This window comes from Lissotriton vulgaris, chromosome 5 (assembly GCF_964263255.1).
Source record: "Lissotriton vulgaris chromosome 5, aLisVul1.2, whole genome shotgun sequence".
Classification (NCBI taxonomy): domain Eukaryota; kingdom Metazoa; phylum Chordata; class Amphibia; order Caudata; family Salamandridae; genus Lissotriton; species Lissotriton vulgaris.
In genome coordinates, this window is record NC_141693.1 from 185,742,672 (window position 1) to 185,767,775 (window position 25,104).

At 48.3% G+C, this 25,104-nt stretch overlaps 1 protein-coding gene and 1 pseudogene across 10 annotated transcripts in view; both read right to left on the minus strand.

The window, feature by feature from the left end:
• The window catches only part of EHMT1 (euchromatic histone lysine methyltransferase 1), an 834,115-nt gene that overhangs the window by 327,541 nt on the left and 481,470 nt on the right, over nt 1-25,104 (minus strand). For all 10 annotated transcript variants that reach the window (XM_086921124.1, XM_086921127.1, XM_086921128.1 and 7 more), the window contains one exon: nt 180-286. In XM_086921124.1, the coding sequence (XP_086777250.1) occupies nt 180-286 (107 nt within the window). The remainder of the gene's footprint in view (nt 1-179; nt 287-25,104) is intronic.
• LOC147710437 (proteasome subunit beta type-3 pseudogene) lies at nt 15,071-15,835 on the minus strand (annotated as a pseudogene).

Here is a 25,104-nt window from a genome sequence, read left to right on the forward strand (position 1 = left end):
CTAACCCACTAATAAAACGAAGATGAAGCTTTATGCAGTAAAAAGAATGAAGTAACTGAAAAATAACTGCCAAGGGCAATGAAGTATGGTTTGCAACAAGAACCATGAATCAACACTGAAGCTTGTCATTCTCAGCCCTAAACGTAAAAATATGAACACCACTGTAATTCAGAACTAACCTGAACAAGCATGTGGCAGATATCAACATGTCCAGTCTCTGCTGCTGCATGCAGTGGGGTTCGCTTACTATGCTGATCCATCTTAAAGTTGGGGTCAATGCCATCCACTGGAGGAGAAAAAAAACATTGATGCATAAAGTTTTTCATAACATGAAAGAGCTTCCCACATGGAGATTGACAGTTAAGTATCACATAAAAAGATGCTACTTCTAATAAACAATATGCAACTCTGTAATGTAACAATGCAGGCATCAAAAAAACTGTATGAGTAGATAAGAAAAATAAAGAGGCTGAATCCATGGGAAAAATATTACTGGTATTTTTTAAATTAAACTTATGAACACAAAATAATCTCTCCAAGTAAATCAAAAAGACAACATATACTTTGCATGTTTTAAGTCTCTAAAAATCTATATATGAGGGGAAAAAATGTAAGGGCAATGGTTAAAAAAAAACAATGAGGGTGTGGCCGGGCAAGATGGCCGAACAGACGTGATCTGTGTCTGCTCCTGGTCCGCGCTTGGCTCTTGCGGCACTTTTGGGCGGTTTTGCTAACTCACGGTCCTTTCGAGTGGCTACATGGTGTGCTGGATGCGGGGCTAAATGAGAGGGTGCCTTTTCCCCTGCACGGTACCGGTGGAGTGTGACTAACGCGCTCCGATACTTGTGCGGAGCCCACCGGCGGCTGGCCTCGACATGGCGGACGAGTGCCGGTGCGGCGATCAGCCACATGTGCCTGGCCCTAACATGGCGGCCGTCTTTCCTTGGAAGAGAAGATTGCGGCGCTGAAGACCCCTGCGATGCGACCTGCTGATTGGAGCCACGCGCTGTTTCCCTCGAATGGCTGGTCCCGTCTGCAGGCTATTCCACCGCAGATGACACGGGAAGATAGGTACTCTGCCTCTGAGGCCACCTGATCTTACCTCCTGCGCTGACGCTGAGGGCATCCAATTATAGTTCCTGCGGTGCCACTCACCTCCTCTTTTAACATGTCTGTCCCTGGGTGAGGGTCCCCCGGTGGTACGCATTATTTGCTCTCCTATAGTGGGAGGGCCCGCGCTGGAGGGGAGCTCTACTGGTCGCCACCTCACACACTTACTCCCATAAGCGATATTTGTAACTCTCACGCTTTGGCTAGCTGCAACCCTCCCCGGGGGACACTGCCATATGCCGCCTAATCTCCGTATTAGGGACCTGGAGGAAGGTGCTGAGGGGCCGGACCTCGAGGTCTTCATGATGGGCCTCTTTTCAGAAATAATTGCCCCCCAGTCTCTTAAGATAAAGTTGGACAGGGTCCACCGGGTGGGGCCTCAGCAGCAAGGTGAAATGAAGCGACCGCGATACATCTTAGCAAAATTCCATTCCCACAAGACCAAAGAGGCAATCCTACAGGTGGCGCAAGCTAAAGATAATATCTCCTTTCAGAATTTCTTATGCAGCATTTTCCAAGATGTCGCTCCCGCAACGCTAGCTCGGAGGCAGTTGCTCAGGCCGGTGACTTCCAAACTTTGTGCCGACAACATTAGGTACCGATGGACTTACCCCTTCTGGCTCAGCTTTGACCTTCAGAACAAAAAGCGTCACAACACCGATCTTCAGGAGGGGCTCGATCTGCTTGGCATCTCTGTGCCTACAGAGTCACCATCGTCGTGCACTACTGACAGCTCGTCAACAGGCGGCCCCTCCGCCTCTGCCTGGTCTCGCAGCTCGAGACGCTGATATGCTCTTCATGCTCGGTGAGAGACAATTCTGCCCCCCCCCACAGCCGGGCGCCATGTCCTAAGGTGTCTTCCCCTACGAGCTGATCTTCGGTGGGAGCCTGCATCTACCGGGTGCGCCGAGGGGACCGCTCCCTTAAGCCCCGCTGCGGCCCCTGCCTCTCCAACTTTGGGACTCCACGTCTACAGCTGGTCCCCTGTTACCACGTGTCCAGCTTTAATGGATGGACGCTGCACATGCTGAACTTTACTTTTGTGGACCTTCCAATGGCAGGCCTGTATAATAAGATTTTGAGCGCTGATTGTGCTTTTGAATGACTAGTTTGTGGTTTTCACTTGATTACTTACCGATGGTCTGGAGGGAAGTTATAATGTGCCCATCTGATGATTGACCATTTAATTGCTACGTTCTTAGTTACCGCCATGCATGGCTTCTGACTAACCAGCCCGCTGGAGTGGGCGTGGACCGGGTCCTCGGACCCGAAGTCCTCGATGATCTCACGGGGGTCCTACCGACCCTGTTTTGAGATCGCCATTTTTGTTTCTCTCTATTTTTGCGGGAAGATGTGGAAATGGTCTCTGTGTTGTTTTTTTGTTCATCTTAGTTTTTGGTTTAGTACTGGGTTGGGGGGGAGGGGGGGGATATAGTGGTGGCCTTTGCAATGGTGACAATAGGGGGGTTCTCTGCTCCTTATATCGGCTCAGTAGTTTCACACTCCTTTGGCTGGGCGGTTGGAAGGGAGGCGCGGTGGGGGGGATGGGATGCGGTTGATGGTGCGCTGGGTGAGAAGCACCTGGAACGTTAAAGGTCTAAATTCCCCTCAAAAACGTCAGAAAATATTAAAGTATATAGTCTATCACCACTTACTCATAGTGGCCCTTCAGGTCAACCACCTAGCTAGGGCTGAGGATACACGTCTTAAACACAAACACTACCACTACCCGCTCATTTATAAGTCCTCAGCTCCCACAAAACATAGGGGGTGGCACTTATATTCCGATCTACTATACAATTCCAGCCCCTGGGGGTTCAAAGCGATAGGGATGGTCGCTGGATTATGGTCAAGGGATGTCTGAAGGGGAGGATATGTACCTTTGTAGCACTCTACGCCCCTAACGCTGGACAGACAGGCTTCCTGCATGCTTTGCTAGGGAAAATAACAGACTTTGCTGAGGGGCCTATGTTCCTTACGGGGGGGATTGCAACTTGGTATGGCAGACAGACCTGGATAGTACACACACACGCCGCTCTGAACTAGGCTCTTTTACCAGTGACACACAAAGGCGTATTCAGGATCTGGGCGTGCTCTTTATCCCCAAACTCGGGATTATACATTCTTCTCCCACGTCCATCATTCCTACTCCCAATGGGACTACATCTTTGCCAGCCAATCCCTGCAGGGTGGCCTCCGAGAGGCCAAGATATTCCCCTTGTCCGTCTCAGACCATAGTCTATACTCTATCTGTCTCAATTGGTATGGGAACGCTCCGACTGCCCCTAGATGGTACTTCCGGCATCGTTGGCTCGGGACAAGGATTCCTGTACCCAGCTCCACAAAGCTATCAAAGAATTCTTTGCTTTTAATCAGCCGGAGGACACTTCAGAATACACTACCTGGGACTCATTTAAGGATGTGCTGCGAGGTAAATGTATCGCTCTCAATATGGCCTTGAACAGACAGCACGCTAGGGAGAGGGAACAACTAAAGGCGGAACTATCGGCCCTTGAACATACCCATAAACTTGACCCCATTAAACAGACCTTGCGCAAACTCGGGGCGACCAGAGGTAAACTCCGGGCTATCCATACCAATAGGGCGAAGTTCAAGCTTCTTAAACTTCGTCACTTGTCCTTTACACAAGGTAATAAAATTGGGAGACATCTCGCTAGGCAATTAAAAGATAAGATGGAGAGGGAGTATATAGGGGGTATTCAAGACCCTTCGGGAGACATTGCTTATAGAGACAAGGATAAAGCAGATATTTTTGGGACTTTTTATAAAACGTTATACTCTGGGGACTCCCTAGATTCAGACATGCAGCAACACTTCCTTCGAACGCTGCCCATACCTCAGGTCTCCCCTGCATGGAATGAGGCGCTCACAACCCCAATCACTCTAGACGAGGTCAATTCGGCTATTAAGGCCTTGAAGCCTTATAAAGCGCCTGGCAATGATGGGTATACCGCTATTTTTTATAAGACATTTTCCTCTGACCTCAGCCCTCACCTAGTTAGGCTTTTTAATGGAATGGCTGCTGACGGGGAAACTTCTGGCTCTATGTCCGAAGCCGTGATCTCGGTGATTCCCAAACCAGGGAAGGACCCCACAGGCTGCACCTCCTATAGGCCTATTGCCCTCCTGAACATGGACGCGAAATTGTATTCCTCTATCCTAGCAAAGAGGTTGAATTACCTCATGCCGATCCTTATTCACCCGGACCAATTTTGCTTCATTGCGGGTCGCCAGACACATGACAACACCCGACGCATTATTCACTTGATAGAGAAGGCTAACAGATTTAAGATTCCAGCAGTTTTAATTGGGTTGGACGCCTAATAGGCGTTTGACCGAGTCGATTGGGCTTTTCTATTCCACACACTCACGGCATTTGGCTTTTCACCCCAATTTCTGAATATGATTCGGGGAACTACAAGCACCCCCGCTCTAGAGTGTCGGTGAAGGGAGTGCAACCCTCCACCTTTATTCACTCCAGAGGTACTAGGCAGGGATGCCCTTTATCTCCCCTGCTCTTTGCTCTCAGTATTGAACCACTAGCACTAGGATTAAGGGCCTGCCTTTCACAGGGGAATGCCATAAGATCTCTCTATTTGCGGACAATGTCCTCCTGTCCCTTTCTGACCCGGCTGCGTCTCTCCCACAACTGCAAGGGGAACTGGAACGCTTTGAGGCAGTGGCGGGCTTCAAAATTAATGTAGATAAATCCTACATACTCAACCTCACCCTCTCACAGAAGGAGGTCCTTCAACTCCAGTCCCTTACACCCTTGCCGTGGGCCCCTTCCTCCATCCGATACTTAGGTATCCAGCTGACATCAACAGTAGGGAAATTATATTCGGCCAACTTTCCACCCATCCTCACTCGCATTCAAATAGACCTTACAAGATGGAAGCTTCTCTTTTTGTCATGGCTGGGTCGCGTACATGCAGTAAAAATGACTTCTCCCTAAACTGCTATATTTATTCCAGGCCCTACCAATAGAACTAGAGGGGGACTTTTTTAGGGGTGTGAAAGCTATGATCCTGCGCTTTATTTGGCATGGGGGGCGTGCCTGTTTTTCCTTTTCTCTGTTGCGCCACTCCCATCGGGAGGGGGGAGTTGGTCTACCTGATATCCATCTATACTACAAAGCGGCACAACTCCGAGTGTTGGTTGAATGGTCACAGAATGAATCTGAAAAGCACTGGCTCCATATGGATCGTAGTGTGGCTGGAAGGACCATATGGGACTTAATTTGGTGCCCGAAAAATGATAGACCCAAAAACTTCTACATTAGCACTCCTACACGCACCACCTTACGATTCTGGGACTCCATGGTGGAGATGATAGCTGGACTACCTTCCCTTCACCATTTACACCACTCCACTTTACCACGGCGTTCCCCCAGGCTTTACAGGAGGGGCCCTTTGACGCTTGGAGGGAGGGGGATGTCTTGCCCTGACTCACCTATTCCACAACTATGACCCCCTTACTTTTGATAATTGTAAGAGAGAATATGGATACGGAACGATACCATTACACCCAGTTCATGCATTGGCCACTTACACCTCAGGTGCGCGAAGGAGCAACTCGTCCCCTTACTAAATACGAAGCCTTTCTTACCAAGACTTCCTCTATGAAGGGAGTAATTTCGTTCCTGTACAAATTTTTTCTCTCCACTACACTCTCTCCTCGTCCGAGGTATATGTCCATGTGGGAGGGGCTGGTTCAGCGAGACATTACGGACGAGGAATGGTCACATTTGTGGTCCGATATCGTCAAATTTAATCAATCCACGGACCTATGCGAGGCACATATGAAGACAATGATGGACTAGTATTTACACCCCTCCAAACTTTCTCAGATCTTTCCCGGCACTTTAGACAGATGCTGGCGGGGGTGTGGTCTGCTTGGAGACTTCCAGCATATATGGTGGGATTGCCCAACTATTTGGCCCTTTTGGGTGGAATGTCTGGCACAGGTAAAAGACATGCTTGGGTACCCCAACCCCACATCTATGGCAGAGGTCCTTCTGAGACCCTTCTCTAGAGCACCAGACCAGAGCGGATAAAAGGATAATGTGGCTTAGCATTGGAGCGGCTAAGATTACTTTAGCAGCAGCATGGAAGAGGAAGGAAGCGCCGGCAATCTCTTTGTGGCACTCCCGCCTCTGGAAATTGCTTAGCCTGGAGCGCATGTCTGATATCTTTAAAGATGATTTTAAGAATTTTGAGTTTAGGTGGGGTCCGCTGGTCTCCTTCCTTTCACAAGTTCTTCCATCGGCTGTCTGCCCTGCTACGTTTAGGCCTCTTCATCTCTTCCAATTTTGAGTAGACCCCACTGTTGTAGGCTAGTTCTAGCTTTCGTATTTCCGCCACCATGGTAGGGGAGGGGGGTGGGGTGGGAATCGGGGGGGGGGGGGGGGTAAAGGGGGTGGGAGGGGGGGGGTAAGGGTGTCAGTTGGTTTCTTTGTGTGTTTTTTTTTAAATGTTCTTTCTGTTCCTTAGGGGGAGGGTCATGCTATGCCAGCACCCACCGTGGATTCGACTCACCGGTGGGGATGTCAGGGATGTCAAGAGGATTAAGCTTGACAGAGAAGAAGTCAGTTTACCATAAGCCACTATTGACATACCTTCTCTATCCATCTGTATTATGAACCCGTAAGTATTAGAAGCTGTACCCCTCAGTTAAGCTACTTGCTATAATCGGGACTGCCAATATACAAGACAATGTTCTCTGCCATGTATTTGTGTACTTGTTACTGTATGTTTCTCCCCTGCGTGGGATATTGTGCAGATTTTGTTTTGACTTCATGTTGGAAAATCAATAAAAATATCCTTGACAAAAAAATACAATGAGACTATGAAGCAGACGTTAGTTACCCCTGTAGCCCAAATAGGTTTTTTCCTTTTCCCATTTTTACAAAAAGAAAAAAACCCAGTAAAGTACTGTTTAGCATGTAGCCTAGCACACAGAAAAGCAACACTGACAATGTTAGGCTGCTCATCGAATATCACAATCCCAGCATGCCGCACAATGGCAGCTAGGTCTTCAGAGGTTTTGTTACAGTGCTCCGGTGCTGTGTGCCTGATAGAAATCTTTTTTTAAACTGTTCCAAAATTTTAAAATTTGTAAAATGTACTATGCTGCTACTTTTAAAAAAATACAATTCTAATTTGCACTGTGGTTGGTGATATACCCTGCCCGCCCGCTCCCCGCCACCGTCCAAGCGGCCACGCCCCCTTTTCGTTTTGTGCCCTCCCCGCTCCCGCCTCCCAGCTGCTCCTCCCACTTGGCCATAAATGGCGACCGCGCGGCGCAGGTGAGTGTGACCTGTTCCCAGGACACCCCTGCGCCGCACGGCCATCAGCTGTGTGTGTGCCCCTCGCCTCGCTGCTGCCCGCAGCCTCGTTGTGCCTGCCTCACTGTTCCCTGCCCCTCCACCGTATTTGCGTTTGTGTGATAAATATTTTTTTCTCCCATTTGTTTTCATTTTCCTTTGTATTGTTGTCACTGCTGTCCCCTTGCACGCTGTTGTATCAGCTTTTGTATTTGTTCATCAGTCCCCCTGTGCCCTGCCCGCCCCGCTCCCCGCCGCCGTCCAAGCGGCCATGCCCCCTTTTCGTTTTGTGCCCTTCCCGCTGCCGCCTCCCGGCTGCTCCTCCCTCCTTCCCTCCCACTTAGCCATAAATGGCGTACGCGCAGCGGGCACGCCGATTGTGTGCCGAAGGCACGCCAAAGGCAAGCCCGTCTGCGCCCGTCAGCGCCTGGACCTCGCCCAGCGCCAGGACCCCTGGCCTCCACCGACGCAAGACGACCCGACAAACCTACGGCACCGCCGCCCTCAACGCACTCAATACCAGCCGGAAGCCCACCTGCTGCCGCGCCGCCCCGAAACGTTTCCACGGACCCTTCACCTGCACAACCTGCAAGTTCACCTGCCTCCGAACAGGCACCGCACCCGCCAAGCCAAACTCCAGCAGCGACCTCAAGTGCATCCTGCTCAACACCCGCTCCGTCCACAGACACGCCGTCGAACTCTGGAACCTGCTCGACACAACCTCACCAGACATCGCCTTCCTCACTGAAACATGGATGAACGCCGCCTAAGCCCCCGACATCGCCATCCCCATCCCGGATGGATACAAGATCATCAGGAGGGACCGCGTCAACCAGACCGGAGGAGGCATCGCCATCGTCCACAAGAACACCATCCGCATCACGACCGACGCCGACGACACCTACACCGCCTCGGAACACCTCAACTTCCAGATTCACACCAACCCAAAGACGACCCTCAGAGGAACCCTCATCTACAGACCCCCGGGACCACACGCACAATTCAGCGAAGACATCACGGACTTCATCAGCCCACACGCCCTCCCCTCCGCCGACTACATCCTCCTAGGGGACCTCAACTTCCACCTGGAGAACAGCAAGGACTGCAACACCGTCACCCTGCTGGACAACCTCGCCAACTTTGGACTCAAGCAACTGGTCAACACCCCCACTCGCTACGCCGGACACACACTTGATCCCGTCGTCTCATCTAGCAAGCACATCGCCTTCAGCCACTCCACTGGACTTCACTGGACCGACCACAGCTGCGTCCACTTCAGCTTCAGAAAAATCACCACCCACCACCACCCGCAACAGATCCCTCACAGAAGCTGGAGCAAGATCACCACCGACCAGCTCACCACCTCCCTCAGCCAAAACTCCCCGGCCAGCACACCGGACCCCAACGAAGCAGCCTGCAACTTCACGCAGTGGCTGACCGCCTGCGCCGACGACCTCGCACCACTGAAGAACCCCCCCAGCAAACCCAGAAGCATGAAGGCCCCCTGGTTCACCGTCGAACTCAAGGACTCCAAGAAGACCTGCCGCACCCTCGAGAAAGCCTGGCTCCTCAACCGGACCACTGACAACATGACCGCCCTCAAACACGCGACCCGCAAGCACCCCCAGCTCATCAGCACCACCAAGAAGAAATCACTAAAGAATCGACTGGACAACGCCCACGACAGCAAGGAACTCTTCAGCATCGTCAAGGAGTTCTCCAACCCCAGCACCGGCAACATCGACATCACCCCTTCACAAGATCTCTGCGACTCCCTCGCCTCATTCTTCCACCGCAAGATTGCCGACATCCACAACAGCTTCGGCGCACCATCCACGCACCCAACCGTCAAACCAACGCACCCCACCGCCACCCTCCGCACCTGGACCACGGTGACCACCGAAGACACAGCCCGCGCGATTAACATCATCCACTCCGGATCCCCGACTGACCCCTGCCCCACCACATCTTCAACAAGGCCGACTCCACCATCGCACCCCAGCTCCGAGACGTCATCAACACCTCCTTCGACACCGCCACCTTCCCGGAGAGCTGGAAGCACGCTGAGCTCAGCGCCCTACTGAAGAAACCAACAGCGGACCCCACCGACCTCAAAAACTTCCGCCCCATCTCGCTCCTCCCTTTTCGTGCTAAAGTCATAGAGAAGATCGCCAACAGACAACTTGCCGCCTTCCTCGAGACGAATGGATCCCTCGACCCCTTGCAGTCCGGTTTCAGAGCCAACCACAGCACCGAGACCGCCCTCATCGCAGTCACCGACGGCATCCGAGCCCTGCTCGACAACGGGGAAACAGCGGCACTCATCCTCCTGGACCTCTCCGCAGCGTTCGACACTGTCTGCCACCGCACCCTAGTCCAACGCCTCAGCAACACCGGCATCCAAGAGAAGGCACTAAAGTGGATCATCTCGTTCCTCGCCGGAAGAACACAGAGTCTGCCTCCCCCCGTTTCGATCCGAGGCCACCGAATTCATCTGCGGCGTCCCGCAAGGATCATCACTCAGCCCCACCCTCTTAAACGTCTACATGAAACCTCTCGCCACCATCGCACTCCAACATACCTCAATATCATCTCCTACGCCGACGACACCCAGCTGATCCTCTCCCTCACCAGAGACCCCGACACCGCCAGAACCAGCCTCCACGAAGGGATGAAAGACGTCGCCGGGTGGATGAAGAACAGCCGCCTGAAACTGAACTCAGACAAGACGGAAGTCCTCATCCTGGGACCATCACCCTCCGCCTGGGACGACTCCTGGTGGCCCCCAGCCCTGGGCACCGCCCCCAAGCCTACAGACCACGCACGCAACCTGGGATTCATCGTGGACTCCTCCCTCTCGATGACCAGACAAGTCAACGCCGTCTCCTCTTCATGCTTTCGCATGCTCCGCAAGATCTTCCGATGGATTCCGACCGAAACCAGGAAGACGGTCACCCAGGCCCTCGTCACCAGCCGACTGGACTACGGAAACACCCTCTATGCCGGAACCACAGCCAAGCTACAGAAAAGACTCCAACGCATCCAGAACGCCGCCGCCTGACTCATCCTGGACATCCCCAGACGCAACCACATCTCCGGCCACCTCAGGGACCTGCACTGGCTCCCCGTCAACAAGAGGATCACGTTCAGGCTCCTCACCCACGCTTACAAGTCTCTCCACGACCTGGGCCCCAAGTACCTCAACGACCGTCTGACCTTCCACACACCCACCCGCCAGCTACGGTCTGCTAGCCTTGCACTTACCGCCCTACCATGCTTCCGAAGAGCCACCACCGGAGGCAGATCCTTCTCCTACCTGGCAGCCAAGACATGGAACTCCCTCCCCATCCACCTCCGGCTGACCCAGGACCACCTCTCCTTCAGGAAGCAACTGAAGACCTGGCTGTTCAAGCAGTAGCAGACCCCTTCCCCAAGCACGTTGAGACCCTTCCGGGTGAGTAGCGCGCTATACAAGTGTCTTGATTGATTGATTGATTGATTGATATACGGGGCACGAGCTTTCTCTCTACCACTTCCGTTTTCTTGTTGCGGTCTAGTGGTTGGGAGGGAAGTCTGCTGGCCTGATTGACGGGGTGGGGCGAGACACGCAAGGCGTACATAACTGCACGCTGGAGCAGCCACGCAGCCCAGAGAGGTTTTGTTACAGTGCTCCGGTGCTGTGCGCTTGATAGAAATCTTTTTTTAAACTGTTAGTGAATTTTAAAATGTGTAAAATGTACTATGCTGCTACTTTAAAAAAAATACAATTCTAATTTGCACTGGGTTTTGTGATATACGGGGCACAAGCTTTCTCTCTACCACTTCTGCTTTCTTGTTGCGGTCTAGTGGTTGGGAGTCTGCTGGCCTGATTGACAGGGTGGGGCGAGATACGCAAGGCGTAATAACTGCACACTGGAGCGGTGGCGCAGCGATCGCGCTGCGGTCACGCCTAAGGCAAGCCAGTCTGCACCCGTCCACGCCCGAATGGGCCCAGGGGCCAGGACCCCTGAATAAATCTTGACATACTCAAGCGCTGAACTGCATGCTCTGAATTATATTACACCGTATTTAGAGCCGCAGATCAAGAGCCGGCTCTCAGTAGAAGGTATTCTTACATCTCTTACTATGAGTGTGGCAGTGGGGGTAGTATACCAACCCCCCCGAGAACCTCCCCCAAGTTTATTGACCATTTCACTGAAATTATCACTAACCTATGTTCACGGTTCAAACAACTCCTGGTGGTAGGGGATTTTAACTTTCATTGGGACCAACTACCTAGAGAAGCACGAGCCCAACAGTTGGATGAAATAATGACCACACTAGGAGTGTACCAGTTGGTGGACACCCCCACTCATGAGAAAGGCCACACTCTAAACTTGGTCTGGTCCACTCAGTCACTGGTTAACCTAGTAGAGGCATCCCGGTGTGAATGGTTCGACCATTACCTCATTAGGTTCCAAATGACCTTTACTAGCCGGTCCACCCATCCTCTGCCCAGATGGAAAACTGTGCGGAGTAGGAATAAGATTGAGACCAATAGTCTGAGTGAAACTATACGAGCGATGGCTCCCAAGGAAACATGATCCGAAGATCCTGAAGTTAGCTGCGACTATCTATAAGCAACTGACTACGGCCATTAATAAACTCGCACCAGCCCGTAAAATAAAAATGGGAAATAAGGGGAAGGGCGCCCCCTAGTTCACTGAAGAACTCAGGGGGATGAAGCGGACCCTCCACCATTATGAAAGACAATGGCGAAAAACCTATGAGTTATGTTATGTTATGTTATGTTATTTAATCTTTTCTATAGCGCTCGGCTACTCAAAAAGAGTGTCCCGGCGCTTTATAGGAGAAAGAAAGGAAACTGCGACATACTAACATAACACCAGATAAAAAAGAAGAAGAATCAGCCAGAAAATTTACAAAAGACAGGCTACTGAGTGAACAGCCAAGTTTTAAGGCCCTTCCTAAAAGCCAGCAGGCTAGTGGCTCCCCGCAGAGCCAGCGGCAGAGAGTTCCACAGCTGTGGTGCCAGCAGTCCAAAAGAGCGGCCACCGAGGCGTACTTTCTTAACCCGTGGGACAGCAGCCAGGTACAGGGATTCTGACCTCAGAGACCTGGTCGGTTGATAAAAGACCAGTCTCTTTTGGAGGTACTTAGCTCCCCCCTTGTGAAGAGCTTTGTAGGCCAGGGTCAATGCCTTAAAGGCGATCCGCTTGCGGATGGGAAGCCAATGCAAAATTGCCAACAGGCCAGAGGCACTGGAACGCCTATTAAGACCAAAAATTGCCCTGGCAGCGGCGTTCTGCACCACTTGAAGCCGCTGTAGCAAGTACTCTGGAAGGCCCAGGTAAAGAATGTTGGAATAATCCAACCTGGACCCAATCAGAGCCTGGACTGTCAACGTCCTATGTTCCTCGGATAGCAGGGGAAGAAACCTCCGCAACATCCTAAGGATGCCAAAGCAGGTGCCCGACACCCCCAGGATCTGGGATTTCAAGGTTAGCCTGTTATCCATCTTAACCCCCAGATTTTTAGCAACCTGAGAGGAACAAGATGGAGGGAACATATTCATTGGCCACCAGGTCTGCCAGTCTGGCTCTGTGTCACACCCAAAGAAAAGCACCTCGGACTTGTCGGAATTGCACTTGAGGCTGTTCAGATGGAACCAATGAAACACAGCCCCAAGGCAATCCCGAATACTCTCCCCATCAAAGTCACCTCCTCTTTTACAAGAAAAGAGGAGCTGGGTGTCATCCGCGTAGGATACGATCTGGGCGCCATGCGACTCCACCAACGCCGCCAATGGGGTCATAATGATGTTGAAAAGGGTCGGGCTCAAGATAGAGCCCTGAGGGACCCCGACTCCCAGAGGCGGCATCGCGGCGGAATCAGGCGGAGCCCAGATCGTTTGCCGGCGGCCGGCTAGAAAGGAGGAAAACCAGTCGAACACCGTCCCCCGTAGACCTATCTCGAAGAGTCTAGCGAGAAGACCATCATGGGGAACGGTGTCGAACACAGACACTTTTGGATACAGGCTTAATCTTAGTAGTTACAAAAAAGCCATTCTAAAAAGAAAGGCCGAATTCTATGAAACCAGGATCTTGGCCGCCGATAATAAACAAAAGGAAACTTTCAAAATTTTAAAAGAGCTTAGCCAAAAGCAAATGCAAGAAGCTCCCACCAGTCCAGAACTATGTAATAAGTTCCTGACGTTTTTTTTTCAGACAAAGTCAAAGATATCCTAGCTGACATTCATAATACTCCTATCAATATACAGGTCCTGGGAAGGAGAAAATTAAACATGAATATAATGGAATCTATTACCACCTTCCCTAAAATAGATCAAGACTCTTTGCTTTATATTGCATCGAAGATAAAGTCAGGCTCACCGGCAGATCCCTGCCCCCCAAAGACTTTTAAACAAGCCCTGCCAGCGATTGAGGCAGAAGTCCTTTCCCTACTTAATCTCTCTCTGGAAACAGGGATAGTTCCCAGGAAACTTAAGGAAGCCAGAGTAATTCCATTAGTCAAAAAAGTGGGAGCTGATACCACCATTATGAAAAATTTTAGACCTATCTCCCAACTTCCATTTATTGCCAAAATCCTTGAACAACATGTTCTTAAAACTTTATCAGGGTTTATGGACGACTACCACTTACTTGGGGATCGGCAGGCTGGCTTCCGAGCCCACCATAGCACGGACCTAGTGATGTTATCTGTACTGGATGAAATCAGGCAAACCGCAGATAAAAAGAAACTGTGTGCACTGATCCTTTTAGACCGGTCGGCTGTGTTTGGCACAGTCAATCATGATCAACTCCTGACCAGAGTTCGGGACATAGGTATTGATGGGATGATTCATCAGTGGATGGCCTCATTCCTGACGGACCGCACTCAAGTAATTCAGATGGGCGATTGCGTGTCAGATAGAGGGTCCTTAACCAGTGGAGTTCCCCAATGGTCCGCTCTATCACCACTGAGGTTTAATATTTACTTGCGCCCGCTGGTGATGGACCTGGCCCAGATGGAGTGTCAAGTGTTTAATTACGCTGATGACACCCAAATTATCCTACAAATCAAAAATACTCCGCGAGCTCATGCACGTGTACAAGATATTTTGAGATTCGCAGTGAGTTGGATGACTAGCAACTCACTAAAGGTCAACCCAGACACAACTGAGGTGCTGGCCACTACCTCAGATAATAACCCATGGTCTTATCTATTTTGGCCACAGGAGCTGGGAGACACTCTGTCTCCAGCACCAGGGGTAAAAAGCCCGAGTATAAAAATTGACACTAATCTCTCTTTGTCTAACAAAGTTTCTGCCGTCTTTGGGACATGTGAGGGCCTACTAAGGCAATTGAGGAAACTTTCATCTATCCTCTCTCTCTCCACCATGCGTACAGTAGTGACAGCTATGATCCTGTCTCGGTTAGACTATGGCAATGCACTTCATATTGGGCTACCGGATAACCTGCTAGACAAGCTGCAGGTGGTAATGAATGATGCCGCGAGACTGATTTTTTAAACTCCCTAGATATACAAGAGCAGCCTCCCTACTGCAAAAACTTCATTGGCTCCCCATAAAGATAAGGATCAAATTTAAGGGACTCACAGGCGGCATACAGAATTTTATTTAAAAAAACAAATATTTAACTGCTTGAAGTGGGAACGAACAATGAATGATCTGTTAATCCATACGGTCCTTTAGAGTTTTCGTGGTGATCTTGTCTTTTTCTATTACATGCACAACAACTCCCATGCCGGACACAGCATCCCTGTCCACTGCGTTCAACATTGCCTGAGAGATCGTTTCAAACAGGTCGTCAGGCTCCATGTCGGGTTCCCATAAGGACTCACACATTCCGTACATCTGCTCTGCGCAAGTACCACTGACAACAAAATCCTCTGTCACCATTGGGCAGCCAATCAGATCCAAAGAACATATGAATGGTTCATAGGTTTTGGGGTCTAGTCCAGCAATAACCGGCTCAACGTAGTAGGGTCCGAACCGCTTCTCATACAGAAGGTTGGAAACCAGGCTCATGAATGTCTTAGGCTTGATCTGACGGCCTTCCTTTAGTTCGCAGAGATTTAGCCGGAATTTCAAACGCTGGGACACTGTCAAGACGTCGATTGCCAATCCTGCTAGTCCAATATATAGGCGCTCTCCCATTGGAAAGATCTTCTGAAAATCGGTGGTCACCATCTGGGCCTGGACTCCAAACCGTCTGTCGGCTGGGATGGCAACACAGTTCTTTCCTCTCATGGCCATGACGGCCCCTCCATTATATGACATAATAGACATTGCTGAAGCTGTAGCAGGACCCCCGACACTGGCCAAAAACAAATCGAAAGCTACCGGCCACACACTTCTTTCCTTTAAGGGACTCTGTATCGCCCATAAGGCTCAGTATGGACAAGCCCCAAGTTACATCAAAGAGCGCCTTGTGAAATATGTCCCAAGTCGCTCTTTAAGATCCTCTGCAGGGAATCAATTATCCTGTCCGCGGTTCAATCTTTCGAGAAAAGGAGGGCAGGCCTTTTCCGTCTGGATTCCACAATTGTGGAACAGGCTCCCACCCTATCTTCGATCTGAAGAGGCCCTCCTGCCGTTTAGGAAAAATTTGAAGACTCTTCTGTGCACTGAAGCCTGGGCTTAACTCCACTCAGTTAGATATCATACTTACCCGGGGTGCTGTAGCTTCCCTCTCATAGCGCTTAGAGACCTGGTGGTATTAAGCGCTCTATAAATCACAATTAACAATAACAACATGCATAAATATGACCAGCTTAGATATTGAACCTTTTGTCTGAGGCTTTTCTTCCACTCCTTGGGCTCTACCAAGGAGAAGGAGCAAAGAGGTTTATGAATTTAACGAGGTTACCCTTGACGATCTTTGTGAAATGCAAAGGTGTGATGCTACAACCAAGAAAGTAAAGAAGCACAATACCGCTTGTTGATGTAGCCATTCTAATTTAAAAAGGTAACATAGGTTTGTCCATGAACTACCCATTACATAGAAAATACTTTTAGAACAGATAACAATTTAACCACCTACATGGCAGGCAATTTCTCATGCTCTGTTCGGGAAAAAGAAGAAGTTCTTCAACTTGAGATTAATATGATTTAAAATGGATGCAAATATCCAAGATATCGGATCTTTTTGAAGAAGTTAAACTAATATGTCTAGAGGTGTTTCTTAAAATGAACAGAGGAAAGGAGGTATGCTAGGTACAATTGTTATAGAATCACAATGAAGTATCTATCTTCCAGGGATTTGAGACTACTGTTTTATTCAGCAGAAAACCATCAGAGTTGAAGGAGTGAAAGTAAACGACACCATCACTAACTTCCACATCAATTAAACAGAACCTCCTACAAACTGGCATTATTTTACAAAGCACACATGCAGGATTATGTTGACTAATTTTCAGATAATTTGGCAATGGCTCCAAACCTTCGAGTTCCACAAACTTGACAAGCTAGAATCCCAGAGTTAGATCTAGTGTCCACTTAAGGAGACACAAAGGGGCAGATTACAATAATGCCAGTAAAGGTCGGAGCCTTTAGGGCTGCATCGTAATGGGCCTGTTGGTTTCCTTTCCGACCGCCTTTTTTATGATGGAAGTGGTCGGAAAGGACACCAGTCGGTCATCCAGCTGGCTTCCGACAGGCTCGGAGAGCCCATCTGCCAGTGAGAATCCAGTCTGTAAGCTCAAGGGCGGTTCTTTCCACCCTTGAGATTACAATGCACGGTTTCAGACATGGTTTCCATGCAGTCAGTCCGACATGGAAACCATGTCGGAAAGCGTGTTAGGAGGCTCCAGTAGGGACCCTTTTGGAGCACAGCTTAGGGTTTGATGCAGAGGGGGCACCGATGTTGTCCCCCTGTTGATCCCTGCATTTTGTGGCAGGCACCTTGAGGTGTCTGCCACGGGGTGCAGTGATGAACCGCACCTCCCATTTCACTATGAGAGCATGCATTACGGACGGTTTACTGCTGTAATGCATGCTCCCATAGTGAATTATAGGAATGCGACCGAACAGTGTTCGGTCACATTCTAATCGGGTGGTTGGGACCGCCGACAGTGTGTTGGTCGAGACGGTCCCATTACCGAGGCGGTGTCGGGCAGAAGGGATTTCACCCAACACTGTAATGAGCCCCAAAATATCAAGAACGTTATACTAAGTTTGCAGGGAATTCTATTTTGATAAGACTGGTTACACAACTTCCATGTCAGTTTCACATTTCAGAAGCTTATATCACTGAGCATGCCCAACGAGAGATAATTCCATAACTGGGATTTTCAGCTTGGAAAAAACTTTATGGAGAGCTTAAGAAAGGCCAAATATCCTGCTACCAAAGTCTTGTATGCCCTCAAGTGGAAAATATTCTGCATAAGATGTTAAGAGAAGAAGGCTAATCAGAGCATGTGCAGAAAAGATATGCATTACAAAACCTTCATCTGAATAACAATATTCTTCTGTGACGGTACAACTATCAGTGGCTAATAACATACAGAAAATTCCCTACTCAAGTATACTTTCTAAATATCATAGCTATTAAGTACTTTTTAGAAGGGCTCAAAATTAGGTCTGGGTGGTGAACTTGCGGAGTTCTTCCGCACTCCATGGAGAACGCGGCGTTTAAAAAAAACTACGCTCTTTCCTCGCATAATCTGGCGCTAAAAACAGTGTGAACGATGTAATCTAACGCACTTCGCCACCGTCTGCAGGTGATACAAAACGCCGCAGTACGCTTGCTTTTCTCCCTCCCAAGGAGATCTAGCGTGCGTAGCCACTTACGCAGCCTGCACTGGCTACCAGTCCCTCATCGAATTTTATTCAAAATTCTTGTGTTGGCTTTCAGAGCAGTCCACGGCCAGGGACCAACATACCTGCAGAAAAGGTTTTCATTTTACACTCCCAACCGTGCCCTTCGATCGGCCAACCTGTGTTTTTTAATTACCCCCAAATTCAAATATGCACGCATAGGAGGACAATCCATTTCAGTCAAAGCTGCCTCTGCCTGGAATGCTCTCCCTTTTTCTCTCAGAGCTTCGCCAACCATTGCTTTGTTTAAAAAAGATCTCAAAACCCATCTGTTCAATGCCCCTTATTAGTAGTCCCCCCAGACTCTGTTTTCAGTTTTTTCTGCTCTCAAAATTCACTCACCGCGCCAGGATACCCCGTGGTAACAGAGCGCGCTACAAAAGCTTTAATAAACATAATAAACATAAACATAAACTTGCAGAACTCCACAAAGCGCAGCTGAGTTTTTTGGTCACATCGCAGAGTTCTGCATAGCGGAACTCCGCCCTGGCCTACTTAAAATAGTTTCCCCTCCATTATAAGACTCTCCCACACTTATAAATGAAAGGGCTTTCCTTTTGTACCTGCACATTTGTCCGATCACCTGCATCCATTTTAGAAGGCAATCGACTCAGTAGCCACTGTGTAAAGCCTCATCTGATAGAACAAATTCAAAGCAGCATCGCAGCTAATTAAGAGCTTATCCATCCGTACTTCCAAAGGTCATTTCAGATTTGTATAGATATTTCTTGAGCTACTGTCCTCTTTTTGGGCTTTGCAATAGTGCTCTGAAGAGACCAAATACAGACTTATTTGTGCCTAAATAGCAATTTTTTTAAATAAGGTAGAATTAAACCCTTGCATGCGAGACTTTCTGAACACAAAATATAGCCTTCACTATATGGATAGTACCCAGGAGCACCGCTAGTTATCAAAAAGCTAATGGGTCCTTTCTGGTAAACAAACAACTTTTTGTAAGGCTGGAATGTCCTCATCATTAACCCTTTCGCTGCTGATGACGAGCTCAGCTCGTCATCACCCACGGGTGTCGTGTGCTGATGACGAGCTGAGCTCGTCATGAATATATGGCATCAGTGATTTTCCAGCACAGGGCAAAAATCCCCGCAGCAGCCATGTGGTTAAGATTAGCATATTAACGACATTGCAAACAGCTCAATCTTTTGGTAAGCATTATAAGTTTGATTCCAACTCCAAAACTGTCAGAGTTGTATGATTAGCTGGCTTCACACTGCTCAATTTTTCTCTAATTTACTGTCAGTCAGTCAAAGATTTGCTTTATTCGGTTAAAAAGTTTAAAACCATCAAAGCACGACACATTATTTCATCCCACAGTTGAACATATTTTCCTACCACAATTAACACAGCTAAATACATTAAAATGTAAAAAGTGCTATACAATTGGAAAATAAATATACAGGATAAAAAGGTTATCACCCAGTACAGAACATTATTTTAAGAATTCCAAAATTCATCCAATTAAACGTCACAGCGAAGAATTTCTATCGTGCTGCAGATAACAATATAAGAAAAGGCGGGGGAAGGCAATTAAGGTGGCAATAATTTGTTTCGGCATCTAATAGCCCCGGTAATGTAACTCGCCACCCCAAAACACACCACAGGGGACCCGACCATTTGTAAGTAGGCCATGGCAGGTCTAACCTGCTCAGAATTACAACCTCTTAAAGGCAAAATAAATTACGTTGCAATACATAAAATTTACAAAAAAAGATCACGTGGAGCACATTTTGCTCAGAATTATTATCATATGGGCACGGCCCCAACGTCCCAATGTTAGCATAACCCCTAGGGAAAGATAACAACCATGTTAGCATGTTATGCTTAAATCTTAATAACACAAACAGATGGTATGGCTTGTTTCTATAAGTTAAGTAGGGCTGAATGTCTCTCCCTGTACTTAGCATGACAACATTTCTAACTGATGGTTTTACCAATTCATCTTCTTCCCTCTGTAGCCTTCGCCTAATCAGGAACTGGGTTTTTACTGCCTTGATTGCAGCTTTGCCTAAGGTGCTAGGGTTAGTAAAAAGATCAGGGCTACCTATTGAATCAATTTAGTTTTTGATATAACGAATCCAAGGTATAGCAAGGGCCTTATCTAAGGATAAACAATCTTGAATAATTAATTGATTTAAATTGGGAGCTTGCTGTGCCCAAATTCTTAGCCACCCTAGTATCGGTCCAACAGCAATCTGATCCGCAATATAGCCAACCCCCAAGTCTTCATGTACATTAAAAGTACCTACAGATTGGGGGAGCGACAACACTTTTCTGCAAAAGACATTTTCTACAACTTGGATCTCACTTACTTTAGTATAACCCCACACCTCACTCCCATACAACACCATGGGCACACATTTCGCATTATAGATTTTCATAAGGGCCGGTGATGGCTTACAGCCCAATCGTTTGGCAAAGGCCAGCAGGGCCCCTGTGGCCCTTGCTAAAGTATTCTTCTTTAATGCGCGTTGCATCACCCATGACCCATGACCTTCTATCATCAAATACTATCCCCAAGTATGGGAAGGTAGGTACTTTAATGAGCTCCTGCCCTTTACAGAAAAACGAAGCTTTTCTCGCCCCACCTCCACCTAACGACATAGCATGTGACTTTTTAAAATTAGTTTTAAAATCCAAGGAGTCCATAAAACTAATAAAACAATCTAAAAGCGATTGTAATCCTCTTGCCGTCCTAGCCACTAGCACAGTGTTGTCTGCATATAATAATGCGGGAATCTTTTTTAGGCCAACTCTCGGGATGTCCTTACATGCTAAATTTAGAGCATCACCCAATTTGTTTATATAGTGTGTAAACAACAAGGGGGCAAGGATACACCCTTGCCTTACCCCTCCGCTTTACTGGCCAAGCATTCGTCAACCTTCCATTTTCATTGTAACGAACTGCTGCACTCGTGTTCTCGCGGATAACTGCTAGGATGGCTATCAATACGGGATACAACCCCATGTCAGACAGGGAAGACTAAAGTTTTTATCGGTTTACAAGGTCGAAAGCAGTGGAAAAATCCATAAAAGCTAGATGTATGTCCCCCTGCTTTGCGACCGTGTACTTCCCTATAACAAGATGTAAATTGAGGCATTGGCCAGCAGTGCCTCTTCCTTTTCTAAACCCATACTGCAAATCTGAGACGACTGCATTCTCTTCCAACCAATCTGTCAGTCGCTCCAGTACGGCTTTTCCCATTATTTTCGCAGCCGAATCTAAGAGAGAGATGGGCCGGTAGCATGCTGGGTCCTCTCTTGAACCCTTGTTTTTTTTTTTAAATCTTTTTTATTATTTTAAAAACAAGAGAAAAATAAGACATATCGGGTGTCATACATTCGAACATAATAGTAAGGTGAACAGGTACAATTACGGGATAGATGTGGAAAAACAACAGAATAATTGAGACACCTACGCTATGCATTACGAAGCAGGAGTTGCAACAGAACAATCAATGATACAACTGAGCGCAGGCCCTCAGAACACGTCCACCCACAAAATCAGGATATTAAAAGCAGCACGGCACCAGATATTGGAACATATTCAAAATCAGGATATTCCATCAATATAACTCGAGAAAGAAAAGCAAAAAGAGAATATGAAAAAGAAGAAGACAGTGCAAAACGCGCTACTCCCCACCCCCCACCCTGCACCCCTGCATATGGCCATCACCTAACCCCAACTAGCAGTGTGCCTGTCGCCCCATCTAACTAGTTACTAAAAGTAGAAATAGAAAAAACTGGAGGAGGGTATTTTCGTATATGCCCCCGGTCACCCCTCCCCCCGCCAAAACCAAGAATCCCCCAGTATGGATCCACAAATCTATTAAAGCTAAGGCATTACTCAACAGGGGAAACTGTAAACACCGCCCGACCTCCCATAAGCATTTTAGTGGCAAAACCCGCATCCAGCAAAACCACGACGTCAAGCCCAGTCAATCCGTCTCAACCTTGCCCTTTCCGATCGGGCTTGCGAACCCCTTCTGGACAATCTGCCACCTCCATAGGATAGTCAAAGTATGTAAGTATTGCAGCAAAGTTCATACTGGAACGAGGCACGGATAGTAAGTCACTGAGAACTCCATCATTTCCAAAGACTCTCCTCACCGCCCAGAACACCCAACGTTGTTTCCTCCGCCATCTTGATGGAGCTGTGGGGGGAGGGAGAGGCACGGTTTCAAGCCGAAAACAGTTCCCAGCTAAAGTCTCCGGAAAGGGGCCACCGATGAATCCTCCCATAGTCTGCGACAATAGTAGGCTTGACAATCCAATCGAAGCACTGAGCTCGCCCTTGTCGGCCATCACGCTAGCCCGAGGCTCCGGTGCCTCTCGTTGCATGGGGCCCATTTCCTCCATTACAATGGCCTTCGTGGGTATCTCGATCCGCTTCATGTCAGGCAGTGGGTCCGGTCCAATACGCCCAGTTTCAGGCGAATCCGTTATAGGTTTGCAAAAAAGGGCCTCCACGTGGGAATGAAGAGCCCCAATGGCCGCCAGTACTGTCCGTAACGACGGTTTACTCTCAGTCTGCTCCTCCGCTCCTCACTCGGCAACCACCATATTCATGTCCCCGAGGGAGACCGCCCTCCCCAGGGGAACAGACAACTGCAGAGGGAGACTTGTAGTTCACCACAGTGTTACTCTGTACTCCGTCACCGCAAGCGAAGACCCCACCGCAAGCGAAGACCCCAACCCAGCGGACGCCGGCGGGGGACAGACCAGGCCACCTAGTCAGGGACCTCCGCCCACAGCCCCAGTCGTACGTCGTCGACCCTCCATCGATGTATAATGACTCAGCAGACCGCCATCAAAATCAGCCAAGAAAACTTTCATGGCAATGGACCGGACCCTGCCACACACCCATGGCCGATGTTATTCAACTGGAACCCGGCTGGGCCAGTACTCAAGGCCCCGGCTTCCAAACTGGCCTGGGCCGCAAACTGAAACACTATCTATCTCCGTCTACCATATCAGTAGAAATCCCGGGACCGCACCATCAAACTGTAGTCAGGTTCATACACACGGAGGCAGGGCCTAAACGCAGGATAAATGACAGGATAGTCCGGTAGGAGACGGAGGTCGGCGAAGCGGGGACCTAAGCAGCCATCTTGTTCGCTAGCGTAGCTCCTCCCCCTCTTGAACGCTTCTTAAATATTGGGACAATAACTGCTTTGCCCCAGGACACTGGGGGACCCACTTTAGAAACTGCGTTAAAAACAGAAGTTAAAATCTTTGCCCAATAATAGGGTTCTGCCTTATATAAGTCTGCCGGCACCCCGTCCGGGCCTGGGGCTTTCCCATTTGCCGTGCACTCAATAGCATCCAATACTTCTTCCTCAGTAAAACTAATTTTTCCGGCCTCTATAGATTCATTATGGGTCATAAAAGGTGAGTGGTTTATTACCGCATAGAGACCACTAAAGTGCTCCACCCACTTTTCTGGGGGAATCAGACAATCCTTGTTTGTGTTTTCTGTCTCGTTAAACAAAGGACTGTTAATAACTTTCCAAAACTGAGTGCTACTTTTCAGAGCACTCGCTTTGGTCAATTCCTCCCAAGCCATCTCTTTTAGCTCAATTTTGCTCCGTTTAATAGCCTTTTTATACGCCCTTCCTGCCTCTGCAATCCTATATGAATTCTTACCAGGCTCTTTTAGAACTTTTAAAAGATCTGTATGGGCATTGCTACAAGCTTTGTCAAACCAGCTTTTCAGTTTCTTGGACCTTATTTTGCTATTTCTGGTCAGGTTAGCCGCTACCTTTTCTGTAATACGATTAAAAGCACAGAGGAAATCCCTTGGGTCTGAGTTCACCCCTAAGCATACACTCAGATCCTCAGTTTTACGCCTATGCAAGTCTTCCAGAAATTCAGCAGGAGTAATCACCTCCCACCTTAATCTAAGGCCTTGACATTTGGTGGCTATATTTGAGTGTAGGATACTGGCCGGTGCAATTTCAGTTTTCAGGGCCTTTATATTAATATCCATTGTGAGAGGGTTATGATCACTGAAACCATTCTGGTTGACCCTGAGGGAACTTATTGTATCTCTCAAAAGGCACGACACTAAAATATAGTCTATAATAGACTTATTACCTTGACCGTTAAATGTTGGGACAAGGGACTGTGCTTCACTTTGTACTGGGGCATACAAATAATGTAAAGATAAAAAAACTCAAGATACATCCCACTCTTTGTATGCTGAAAGTGGGTACTCCCAAACCGGTCGTTTTATCCATATTCTGTAAACATTTCAGGTGACAAACATGAATATTAAAATCACCTAGCACTAAAAGATAATAAAAGGTGTCATTGTGTGCATCATAGTCATCCAAAAACCCTGACAGTGCTCTGAAATGGTCCAATTCATCTAACCTTGTAAAAGAGTTATAGAAATTTACCACCAAAATTGTAGGCAAATAATCAAACTGAAGTCTTACTGCTAAAATATTTAGGGAACTTGTCGCTACTAACTCCGATTTATATTGCATTTTTAGACTAAATAACAATAGCCCCCCCCCCCGGCTTACCCCATTATAGATGGTGTTGCAAATTTACTAAATGATTGATATCCAACCAAGTAATAGCACTCTCTAGCTTCCCAAGTTTCCTGCAGTGTAGGGCAATAATATGGTGGGTTGAAAGAAACTCCTCCCAATTTGGGTCCCCTCTGTTTGATCTTTTTGCAATATTCCATGATAGGATCAGCATCTTATTCTCGGGTACCGTAGGTCTTGTTTGCTTAAACTCCTTGCTCCCTGTAATCACTGGGTCTGATACTACTAAATTAGTA